Source organism: Anser brachyrhynchus (assembly GCF_964034855.1).
Source record: "Anser brachyrhynchus genome assembly, chromosome: 1".
NCBI lineage: Eukaryota > Metazoa > Chordata > Aves > Anseriformes > Anatidae > Anser > Anser brachyrhynchus.
The window spans coordinates 89,062,967-89,076,260 of NC_137694.1; the positions used below are offsets into that span (position 1 = coordinate 89,062,967).

The 13,294-nt window shown below is 39.1% G+C and overlaps 1 protein-coding gene across 5 annotated transcripts in view; it reads right to left on the bottom strand.

Moving 5' to 3' along the window:
- Nucleotides 1-13,294, bottom strand: part of CRYBG3 (crystallin beta-gamma domain containing 3) — a 103,530-nt gene that overhangs the window by 68,325 nt on the left and 21,911 nt on the right. For 4 of the 5 annotated variants that reach the window (XM_080597173.1, XM_080597174.1, XM_080597177.1 and 1 more), the window contains one exon: nt 12,159-12,237. In XM_080597173.1, coding sequence (XP_080453299.1) covers nt 12,159-12,237 — 79 coding nt within the window. Of the gene's footprint in view, nt 1-3,529; nt 9,488-12,158; nt 12,238-13,294 lie in introns of those variants that run through there. The other variant, XM_080597176.1, reaches the window with a different exon arrangement.

Below are 13,294 nucleotides of genomic sequence, written 5' to 3' on the forward strand. Positions count from 1 at the left end.
GGGCTATACTGGCTAGAAGATTCACAAAGCTGCTGCTGGGGAAGTAAAGCACAGAAGGACAGCTTCAACTTGCAGGGAAAAAAAGCCACCAATACAACAGAGGAACAAGCAAAGAACTATTTTTCACACCCTTGTATCACAAGCAAACAGAAGAGTTTCTTAGTTAATACTAGGGCACATTCAGTATTATTTACTGACATATATGTCCTGCCAGAAGGAGATTATGAGATTAGGCCTAAAACAGAACTTAAAATGAAAGAAAAGCAGGTTGCTTTCAGCAGCTCTTTCTTAAAAGATCACATAAGGGAAATTACACACTGGTGTGTTAACAGACAGACAGTTGATTTTCTTATTGCTCCTAAAAGTTTCGACTCTTCTTACTGCTTGGAGTTAGGTGCCAACCATCTGCAGCAAGGACATGTTCTGGTCCTGCCGTGCGCTGAACCAGCAGAAGAAATTCCACAAACTGGCACTCACACTCTCATTCTTTCAGGTTGTACCCTGAGACCAACTCAGGTGTACCAACAAGTACTTCAGACTCCAATCTGCTCAAAAATGAAGCTTCACGAACAAAACTATATGCACTTACGAGATGAACTGTTTTCAGCTTGCAAATGCATACAAGTACATCACAGCAAAATACAAATGCAGCCGTAAACACACAAAGTCCTACATATCACTACTTCCCTGCACCTAATCCACAACAGCTGTTTAAAGCCCGCTGAAAGTAATTCATACTAACACAGGTTCTCACCTCCTTTAAACCACAGGGGCAAGGCAAGCTCTGTTCCTCACCAGTTCATACCCTTGAGTTTCCCTGGTGTCAGCTTCTCTTACAGATCCAAGAACTGCTGCCCAAGACCATGCTATGTCTTCCAACAATGATCTGCCCAAAAAGGTGCTGCTAATTCACTGGTAGGCTTCACAAACACTGTGTTAAACCCATTTTCAGCCTCCCAGTCTGGAAATACTTCTCCTCCTCCAAAATTTCTGGGGAGCTCCCCCCCTCCGTATTCTCCATCCTCAGCCTTCATAGAGGGTGCTAGATGCCATTGCTGCCTATTCCATCCTTACCGTATAATCCCTGTAATGTCTATCCTTTCAACCCAGTTTATTAGAACAGAATAAAGTTAGATCAAATCTATCCTGCTCAGCAGGGTGGGAAAGGAGAACATGAATAAAAAGTTCTGCACAAGTTTTAGTTGTGTCAATATCATCTTCGGATAAGATATTAAATTGGGTAATGCCTATCCATCCAATATAAGCAGAAAGCTACTACTTTCATTAGTTTGCTAATCCTATTTCAAACTGAAAATATATTTCTCTCAAGTAATTAAACAAATATGATAATTTGTTAATGGTTCATCTATGATCATGCTAATGATGAAAAAAGTGTTTTAATGAACACCCTTTTCATGGTTGGGGGAACATTAATTTCTTTAAAAATTGCAAGCAACACTTAGTGATGCTGCGGCAGTGATCTTTAATCTTCAAGCAATATTTTGTCACCTTTTCCATCAAACAGTGGATGCACTTGCTTCATATTAACAGGTTAGATTTGCGTGTTGAAAATAGAATTGCTCACGTGAGGATAGAAATTGAAAAGCACTCATGGGTCCTTGAGAAATCCATACAACCTGTATTGTCTTCATACAGGTAAGAGAGTTAAAAAACCATGTTTAACGTTTTAGTACACTTTCAAATGTGGGGTGAGTCAAACTCTAGCCTTTTTGTCATCCCACCTGTGACAAACCCCACCTGCTCCCACACACACTGCGCTAATCATCTACAGCTGTATCTCTCAAAGGGGATGCAGTCATCCCCGTAGCATTTAGGGAATTACCACTTTACAAGTCAAATCTACCCAGGCCCATCCCTGGAAATAAAATAGAAGACAGCTTACAAGAGTACCATAGTGTTGGCTGGTATCTTTAGTTCTAGACAAACTGACCAAGTAGCATGCAAACCTGAGATGAATCTCTTGGGCAATTAACTTTATCTCATATGAACTAAGTACTTTCAAGGAAGAAAGAAGAAAATTTAATTTCCAAAATTTGATGATACATGAATGACTTACTGTAATCAACTGCAGAGTTATACTGTCATAGTTTCTTCCTTCACTTTGATTTGTATATTAGCATTGTTCAATACCTGTTTTTGATTTAACTTTAAGTGAGGGAGGGTATTTCTCCCTTGTTCTGTGATTAACATAGTTCACATACATTTGTCAGGCTTAAAAGAGTATTTCAGTGCAAGAAGTGCATAAAAACCTTATTGTTTTTTTCTGCAGATCTAATTGTTGCAGGCTATAAACATTTTTCTTGATTACTACAATATCTATGAAATTAACAACTAAATATACTAACTACAGAAGAAAATATTACATTCAAAACTTGCCAACTATTTACTTTTTCTCTCTTTTTTTTTTGTTTTAAGATATCTGTATTCAGGAATGTTTTCTTCTATTAGGAACTGAGACTTCAAACATGGCTAAATCTCTACGTATGGAATTCTTCTCCTAGCAGCTCTGAGGCATTATGCTTGCAAAGACACTGCCTCTTACTTATAAGCATAATTCATATCCTGCATGAAAAGCTGTTTTGCAGTCTCTGTTTCCAGAAACAGAAACCTATTTAGACTTTTCTTGCTCTTTAATCTTTCTTTCCTTACTTAACTGCTGCTAAATCAAAAGAACAGGAAGTTTTAATATGAAAGGGTCCTTCTGTACCTTTAACCATAAGTGGTGTCTTGCATAATAAAGCCCCGGAGAACATTTACACTATGCTTACTTGACGATATATGTGGATATTAAATCCCAACACAGAAGCTACGCAAATCTTTCTTCCCTCCATTCAATATAATCAATCCTACTTTCCATATATTCTCCCCTCTGCTCTACTTTGCTACAGAAGAGAGCATCAGCTATTGATGCTTTATCAGTCGCACATAAAATATCAATCCAAAGTCTGAACCACTATTCAGGTATTATACAAACAAAACTGTTCCTGCCACAGATTTTAAAGTTTGTATTTTAAGATAATGGCGTATTCAAAGTAATTAGACTAAAGCACATGACCTGTAAATCCCGTAAGCCATTAACACAGCAGGAGCCTTCAGACACAAGCGCCTGAACACCACAGCAGTACAACAGCAATTGCAGAAGGCAACATCATGGTAACTTTCACTTATTATTGGCATTCTCTGAGCTTGCCCCTGACAGAAGCCACCAGCAAATGCTTAAGATAGGCAGAGAATGTGCAGGGCGTATGCAAGCAATCCTTACCCTGGTATGTCCCAGCAATTTTTAGCAGTCGAGGCTTCTACTTCACCTTAACAGAGCAGCCACATTGCATCAAAATTAAACTTGAGCAGTTTGGTATTCACAATGCTGGAAGAATCCCAGACCGTGATACTGGTTATACTTCGTTTCATCAGTTAAAAAATAAATAGACCCTCTTCCAGCATCACAGAAGTCTGAACAGTTTCTCAGGCATACCACACAAACAATAGCTTTGGGGTGAAAACCTACCTGCCAGATCTCCCTTGAGATCCTTATTGGTGCAAGGAAAGACCTAAGTTGCCCTGTCACAGCACTGTCTTTCTGGAGAGCTCCTTTCATATGCAGACTGCCATCAGTCTGCCCCTTGCCTCCCCCTTCCCATCCTCTATGAGCTTTCCTGCTTGTGACATGCTTCATAAGCCTTTAATCAACCTTTATTCCTTTAGCAACTCCTTACTTGAAGTTTCACTGGGCAAGCCCTGAGTCACCTGGCCTGACCTTGCAGCTGTAAGCAGGAGGCCAGACCAGATGATGACCTGGGGTCCCTTCAACCAGAGTTATCCTATGGTCCCGAGACCTCACACGCAACCAGGCTGGCGTGGAGGGGAAACTTAGCAGAGCGTGAAACAAGATCACGGCTTCAATCAGGTGACTGAAGAGACTGCGGTAATGACCAGAGCTGTATTTACTGTGCAGTCAGGTGGTGCAGTCTCACCTCGCTTGAGCAACCGCTGCAGAGAAGCACTAGCAGCAGGGACTTGGAAGACGAGCCCACGTTGTCGTGTCTCGAGCCTGATTGCTATCCGAGCTGATTTATTCAACAGTAGGCTAGGTATGTTTTCCAGGCTGCAGTCCACTTCTGGCTGCAGCACAGACATATGCCCCGAACCAAACTGCACGCAGGCAGCCCGGCACAGGGCTTGCTGCTGGTGCGAGCAGCTCCCCTGACGTGCAGAGCCCAGCAGCAGCCTGACCAGGGGCTGCTCTGCCAGCTTCGCCCAGCCTCTGACACACGGCGTGAGCGGCAGCCCTGGAAGCTGCCTCCTCTCGGCAGCCGAGTGGGAAAAGTTCACGTTGCCAGAGGTTTTCATTTGGCAGGGTTTGTGTCAGTCTGCCAGGAATATGATCTCTTTTATTGCCCTAACAAGTGAAATAAATGAAAACAGGGACAGCATTAAAACGCAGATCTCTGCAAGCAAAGGATTAGCTCCCAGCCACAACAGCCAGACATTTCGGGTTTTGCTCGCTGAGAGCAAACACTCATTACGAAGCAGCAATTCTAGACAACAGCCTGGAAATCTCCCACAGACAGCTTGTCTTACTACAGGGGAAGCTGCCAACAGAGCACACCCTGCAGACCCTATGGATGCACCTCTGTACTCTATCCACCTCACCTCACCACAGGTACTGTTGCAAGAGGAGACAGACGGACATCAGGGTTTTAGGGTACTTACCCATTCACCCCAGGGACCCTCAGACAGTCATTTAACCCCAGCAATTTACTCATTCAAGAAATAGTCACAGAATTTCTTTTCACTAGTGTGTAGTTGTTTCAGATTAAAGTTTTGGGTGTACAAAGTAGTGTGCTAAAGCACCACTGCCTCAAATACTGGAAAATTAATGACGTTCCTCGGCTTAGCTTTGACCTTTCAACATAACCAGGATGACCACATTTAATTTCACAATTCCTGAGCATCTCATTAGATCTCTACAGTATGTAAATCTTGTATGCTAAGCAAAATCACACTGAAATAGCTTGAGTTGCTGGCAGATTAGTACATTCCCATGAGGAGCCCCTGCTGCATGTTTTTCAGCACATTTCCCTTCTCTGGGAGGGTTAAGCATCTTTGCAGTAATCTCCCACTTGTTTTACAATGAGTGGGACATGCTGAGCCACATGAAAAAGGCTTTTGTTTTTTTTTTCAGCTAGTATGAGGCAAAGAAGTTAAGCACTCTCGAACAACAGGAGGCAATACATACGGAAAGACTCTCTTTCCTACTGCAAACCTGATGAAAAAGAACTGGACATAGTGCAAAAGATTAGGAACAAGAATTCTGTAAGAAAATTATCATAGTATTAAGAGAAATTCAGGAAAATGAACTATCAAGGCAGTATGATACATCATAAACAGAACTCCTAAGAGTCTACTGTTGCAAGCGTTCCTGAGACAAATGGATTTAAAAACCACACTGTCAAAACGTTTTTGTTTCTTTTTATTACAGCAGTAATTAAAGTGGAGAAGATGATGTAAGGCATCTCTCCACCACTGTCAAAAACTGTTTATCTTAACTAAATAATAGCTTTAAAATAATCAGAGAAAAGAAAACAAAGAATAACAAATAAAGCATTGGGGGCTTTGGGGGTTTCAAGTTAAACGTGAGTTCTGTATTTCCACAAATAACACATGTTTTGAACCTCTGAACTCTTTGGCGTTTTCATACTGCAAAGTTTTCCTTCTACATCCTCCTTTCTCTGCTTGTTTTGACATGAAGAAAAAATCAGGTCATGACAACAGTGGAAGACGACTAACTAGAAAACTAATGAAATCACGACAGCTTCATAATCAGGTGTGTTGAACAACAGGAAGGGATTTTTAGTTAAACTGTATTGGCTTTGCATTTTTTTTGATACACCCATTTAAATTCAATGACTATTCAACATCTGGAAAGCGAGTGGCCTTTGTTGAAAGTTCAGCACTGGGACTTTTAAAATTTGTTTATCCATTTGAATTCTTGAAACACTGAGGGGACCTTAACACATTTCATTTGTCAGACGATGAAAGAAAAGATTAAACAAACATGCTTTGAATTCACCCAAAATTTGAGCAAATACTCAGACTCACCTTCACTGACAAGTGAACAAAAAGCAAGGTGGTAAGGGGAAAGATTTCAAATGAAAACAAAGATAAAAAGGAGGAACAATTCAAAATAAAGTTTCTGCAGTGTAACCTTTATGTTGAATTGTAAACTCAGGCAAAGCCTCTAGAATGACAAAACGAACTTTACAATTTATGAAGTTCTGTTTATACAAGTAACAGTAATTTCCAAACTTCTCTCTCTGAATTTTCTCCTGAAATTACTGTAAAGCTCTGATTAAAGACTAAGAATTGGTACTCCTTTCTCAATATATAAACATCTCTTTATTACTCGGTCTAGTATAGACCCTGAGAGAATTAAATTGTCTCATTTCAGTTCTTTCCTCTATGTTCTCCCAACGTTATTCTTCTATTGCCCTTTAATGAAAATGCATTTATGAACACGAAATGGCTTCCATTCTCTTTTACTTGGTAATTCCCTGATATACAAAAATAAATTTAAAAAAGGTCAAATTCACCTTTTCAATGCAAAAAAAGTCTGCACAAGCAGGCAGTACATTGGGAAGAGAGTGAGAGTGCAATTTCCACCCATACTTAAATTCTAATGGCAGGTTTTCACTCTCCTCCTCATCTGTCTCCTCAGTGGTTTTATGCGCTAGACTCAGCAAGGTTTAAGCCTATTCTTTTTTCATTCATCCTGAAACAAAGTTCCCTTATCAAGATCTTCTTTGAAGAATGACTATAGTAAAAAGGGAAATATATTTCAGAATCATCTTTTTAAAAATTTTTGGTACTACAGAGGAACTTACTAGGACACTATATAGGATGATCTTGAAATGTCTTCCCAAACACATACTGCTGTAAACACCATTCATTTAACAAAGAGCCCTGGGTAAACAGAAGATTCTATGTACTTCCTCTAAAATTTCATTTCAAAGAATGTCCAAATAGTTTCCAAAGAGAAAAAGATTTGCTGTTGGGTTCCACAAGAAAAATCCTGATCACGCAAACTCCAAAAACATTTTGGTTTTGTTTTTCATTCACAGCTGTGAGCAGCAACAACTACATGTTTAGCAGTAACTTTTTTTTTTTTTTAAATCATGGTTGGCAGTAATATTCCACCTCCCTTGACTCCCAAAAGTCGACTAATCCTTCTCTCTCATTTCTAACTATTAAGTCTAAACCAGAGGTATTCAGCAAGCATTCGCACACATACTGAGCTGATATAACTTAGACTACACACATATGAAATAAAGATAATATGAAATAAACCCATGCTACAGAAAAGTATGTGGTAAATAAAGACACTAGGCTTAATTTCAATTTCAATTTCTTTTTGTAGAACTTAAAATTAATGATAAAGTCAGAATTAGGGATACTCAGTAAGAACAGCTACATATATTCACCAAATTCATTCAAAGAGCTTTTTTTTTAAAAAAAACACACACATGAATTACACACTAGATGGAAACTGATGTGATACAGAAATACAGAACTAATTAGGCTGAAAGGAATCTGACTGGGGAGGTCACGTAGTCTAAGCTCCTGCTCAAAGCAGCTCCAGTTAGAGCAGGGCTTCAGCCAGCTGAGTTTTGAATATTTCCAGGGATAAAGGTCCCACAACTTTCTTGGGTAACTTTTGCCAATATTTGACCACCAATACAGTAAAACGGGAAAAAAGTAAGATAAGTTGTCAAAGCTAACTGGGATTTCCCATGTTCCAATTTACACCCGTTGCCTCTTGTCCTGCCTGTTGCAACTGCAAGAAGAATCTGGCTCCATCTTCTCACATAATTGCAGTCTTTGACATCAAATTTTAATACTTTATCTACCATTTAAATACAGCCATCTTTATATTACCTTGAAATTAAATTAATGTGAGAAAGCAGGGCTGCAGAATTATCTCTTCTCAATGTTCATAGTATACAGGAGTACTTATCACAGGCCAATTAGCAACAGGTTTAATTTGTAGCAAGCAAGCTTTAGATTGGATATTAAGAAAAGACTTTCTAATTAGAGGGCTTATGAAATTGGTGGGACAGTTGTCTGACAAAGTTGCAGAGATCTTGGAGATCCCCATCCCTGGAGGTCTTTGAGAACAAGTCAGACAAACTTCTATCAGGTATGACAGATACAGAGGTCTCACCTTGGGGCAGAGGAGTGGGCTAGATAATCTTTGCAGTACTTTCTCGCTCTGTCTTCTATGAAGACTGAGACTGTCTCTGGTTAATCCAGGCAACTAGTACCCAGGCTTGAGCCTTTGGGCCGAATTATAAAATATTTAAAGCTATCAAAATACTGACATCTAAATTACACACTTGGTAGATTACATTTGTACCTACCTTCTCAAACTTCTGCATTTGCCTCAGAGAGCTCACAGGGCAGTTCTTCTGCCAAGACGCTTAAGAATTCTTTCCTGATCAAGTATGGGAGAATGTGCTTTTTCTTCCAGGCACCGTTACAGGAAGAATATCACGGGACAACTGTCAGGCAAGTCAATCTGCCGACACAAGCCCCAGTTGGACAAGAACCTTGGATAGGGCCAGCCTGGGATCTAAACAACTTGCTATTATTGAACCAGTCACTGCTGCTACAACTACAGTATGGTAATACAGGTAGAAGCCCAGGTTAAACTTGTGGCACAAGCACGTACAAGAGTGCTGTGTGCGTTCTTCAAAACTATACTAATAAGACATTATCCAGTATGCAGCTCATTACAGTAAGCAGCATTAGCTCAATCAGTAGCTGTGCCATTCAAGTCAAACAAGACCTACGTTCCACTTGTAAACCTCTGTTTTCAGGGCATTACCAAAAACTGTAAAGATGTATTCACCTGCTTTTGCAGGAAACACTGTTGCAATATTCCTTTTAAAAACAGTCTGCTAAAAGTGAGCTTAATGATACACTAGTATGTACAGGACATTATGCAATGCAGATGCTTAGAATGGGAAACATCAAGTTCAAGAACTGTTTACATCCACACAGCCACGTGTTCAACAATCACATCATTCAAATGGGGCATTTACTCAGAAAAAGCACTGTTTGCAGCTCTAATTCAAAGAAATAGAACCCAAACAGAATCTGTAAATAAACAGTGGCAGGCTCTGGCAATGAATTAATAGACATAGCAAGTATATTTCAATAATATTTTCCTGAAAGTGACCAAATGATGAGTGATAATGTCATCTTGGCACAAAAAGATAAGGTTTTGTATTTTCTTAAGGTGTTAAAGTATCATCTTCTCCCTCTGAGCTAAAGATTTCATCACAGGGAAGAAAGAAGCGTGTATACAGAACTGGTAAGCAAGCCCTCAGAGCAGCTGGAGGGCTGTGGTAGCTCAGCATGTTTCTCAGCTCCACTCACCCTGTCAGTTATCATTTACATCTCCGACCTTTGCTGTTAAGACAGAGACACTGCAGTTCCCCTGCTATGTTGCCCCCGGCCTTCTGCTGAGATGGCCAATGAATATAAATACATCACAGCATGTAAGTCTATCAGAAACACGACAGATCATTAACTTGGTGGCAGACAGACACAATACGGTATCAGTTTGCAGTCACCGTCCACCTGAAATAAGTAGGAACATAGTTCAGAGATATGGGTATGTATTGAAACCTGCCCAGACCCAATCCAATAGATACACAGACTTAGAAATTCCTCACAAAGTACACTTCCTACAACTACAAAAGATTTTTTTTTCATAGTATAGTTACCTTGATGACTCAGTGAAGGAAACTGGAGTGATTTTCCATACCATACATTATTCCTTTCACATGAGACAGAGCCCCAGTTCTCTCCAACTGTTCAGCCACATTCTAGTTATCTTTGCACAAGACAGCTTATTTTGGACAATGTCAGGCACTGAACAGTATGGTATTATAAAAAAAAAAAGCGTGCGTTGGAAGGAGTAGTGCCAGGAAAAAAAAAATCTCCACCAAAAAAAAGGGGGGAGGGGTTGAGGTGGGCTACCTCTCTAAATCACTTCTTATTACCTAGTTGTAATTTAAAGGCACACAAGATAAAATTGTAGTACTAAGAGTACGCATTAGTATGCCTATGAAACTGCTGAAGCGTATCAGAAGATTTTTTGATCAGCTTAAGAAAGCAAAAAAGAAGTTGGACAGGAAGTTTTCGGTACATTTGAACAGCCAGCACATTCTAGTCATATGAAAGCCGCACCTTTCTTATAAAGCCTATACAAAGCCAAACACCAGGTATTATTTCAAAGATAATGTAACACACAATCTTACACTGCCAAGCATAAATCAAAGACAATATAATTAAATAAAAACTTTTAATGGCAAGACAAAGAACAGAGCAGCTACTTGGAACAAAACTTTACAGCATTAATATTGGCACCAACTTTAAACATACAAAAAGTTCTGAGTAGAAGACTTGAGTGCAATGAATTTAGATTCAGTAGGAAAAAATCAAAACTTAGGTTTCTGTAAATTAAAAATGTACCAAAGGAGATTTAGTTTTTGGCAAAAACGAGACACTCTTAGATAATTTAAACCTGTTATGCTCCTTGTACTCCACCTATGCATCCCGCTCGTCCACTGAAATCTAACCCTGTTCGTACTTCTGTTTAAGCAGTTCCTTGTGTTGAAGTCCTGTGCACATATGCTAAATCATTCCTCTCCCCCAGTCAAAACCTTCTTCAAAAGGAAAATGTTTTAGAAATTTTCACTGATCTAACACAGAAAAAATAAGATTTTTTAAAATGCAAAAACATTGCTTCTACTATAGTACAATCTCCTCTGGTTGAAAGAATCAATTCTGCCTGTGTTTCAAGCCATAAAAGCAATAGTCCATGATTTATGACAACGGGAAGGCATTCAGTAGCGTGGTCTGGGAGCCCAGCTCACACAGTGCTGGCTTGAATCCACAGGGCTTCCAAAAAAATGCTGCTGTGCTGTTTCTCACCTTGATGCATAATAATTACATTCAACACAGGATTGATCTTTATCTAATAACTCAGCTACTGACCTACGTCTTTGCAGAGGCAACTGCAACATTTCTTCACCTTTGGCAAAACCCCTCCAAATAGTCCCTAGATAGTGAAGATGCCACTATACAGTGACTGTCAGCCATACAGCAAAAAGACCACTTCCTTCCCCATATACTGCTAGTGCTCAGTCTAGGCAACACTATATAGAAACCTCAGATTCAGTCTGTTAAGAAGCCTACTACATCCACAAATAAATCTGGTGGACTAGTCAAGGCCCTTTCAGGGAAATTGCCACAAGATTTTCTGTAGTAGTTAAGCTACTACTAATGTAGAAAAAGAAACAAAAAATAGAAAAAGTACTTAGTGAATGAACTGCTAAAATGACTCTGTGCAGGGCATGATGTGACAGCAACTACTTGGAAGAGGGCTGTACCACTAGGCCCCATCTTGCATAGAACTATTTATGATAAATAGTGATATGATATTAGTTTATTAGTTTAGATTAGTTTTAGATTAGTTATGATAAACTAAATCTAAACACAACTTTACTGGCAGCTACCACTTCGTGTCAAATGACTCATAGGAGAAAACGTCACATAAAAGCATGTCCATTTTTTCAGTAGAATGCTTACAGGATAAGACAAGCATGATTAACAGGGATAACATTGGTGAAGAATAGCTAACATGCATAAGTATTTCAGCAGAAAGTTCTTACAGCGCTTTGGTTGGCAACCAGTGCAACTTCAGGAAAACACTTGCTGGTTAGATATTCATAAATTATATAGAAATGGCACTTTAGGTGATTGTCAAATCAGAATTTGATAAAAACACTGGCTTCATCCTTTACTAGATGACTGCATGCGGAATTGGGACTACACTCACATTTATTTAATGTAAGTAAAGATATTAACTTTGCTTCAAGAACAAGAAGTACAGATAGTCTTCCTATTTTTTGCATGTGTACCCTAGCATGATGGGCCCTGACCCAGAACATGGCAACTATGTGCTACAAGGCAATACATGAAGACCTCCAACCTCAGAACATAGCAAAAAGCTACAAGCAGATGCGGCAGGCTTAGCTCAATTCAGTATTAGTAAATAAAAATCATACCTTCAAAAGTGCAGGAAGAGTTGTGCTTTCCTTTTGGTTGTTCTTTAAATTTATGGCTTCACTCCCTTTGTGTTCAGAACTGAAAAAAAAAAAGATATTTTGCAACACTGAGGACTTGCATTATTCAATTCCACTTGAGAGCCAACACATTCAATTTAAACACAAAGGAGCATTAACTTAAAAGGACAGATGAACATGTTTTCCAAAACACAGCCCATATGCTGCATGTATTGCAACTGAAAAAGCCATGCCCCAAAAAGCTCAAATGGAAGCAAAATACCTATTTCACATCATACTGATGTTTTCAAAACTCAAGCATTCAGAAAAGGCATATAGTGTAACTAAGGCTGCTCTTCCAACTGAAAAACAAAACAAAAAAACCCACATACACACAAAACAAAACCAAAAACTTTCTGTGCATAAATAATTCTGTGTATAATTTTCTATTGGGAAAAAAATAGTGTAGTTGATGAATTGTTCACTGTAGCATTCCTTGGCATAGCAGTATCCACCTGGCAGCTAGAAGGCACCCACAGTCCTTACACCAAAGATTGCAATTGAGTGGAATGTGCTCAGGGCAGATGGAATCATTACAAATCACACCTACCAGAGTTACCAAATCTTTACTCAACACTGAAAATACCTAATGAGCATTTGCATGCAAATTCAGAAAAAATTTCGAAAGGGGACAATAGGCACGTTATCATTACCAAGGCAACACTAGCTGACCATTTTAAAACTCAGAAGTCCAAAGTCTCATATGTCCTTGCTGCCAATTCACCCTGGCCTAAACTTTCTTCAGAACCCCATCTTTGGGATGAGGGGAACCATTTTTCTCCTGATTCTTAAAACTATCCTTAAGCACAATCCAGCAGAAAACATTTTTAATTCAAACCTTTATGCTACATGCAGCTACAAAGCAAAATCACATCAAGGAAAACATTAGAGGATGTGAATGACAGATCACTTCCTGCATTGCCTATCATAAACTGAAAAAAAAAACCACTTCGTATCAGTACAGCACATAAATATCCACTTTTGCAATGAAGTGATAATCGCTTCAAAAACCCTTCTTCAACAATTTCAGAAATTTAGCTTTGCTATTTATAAATGCACAAGCCCTTATTTTTGTTCTT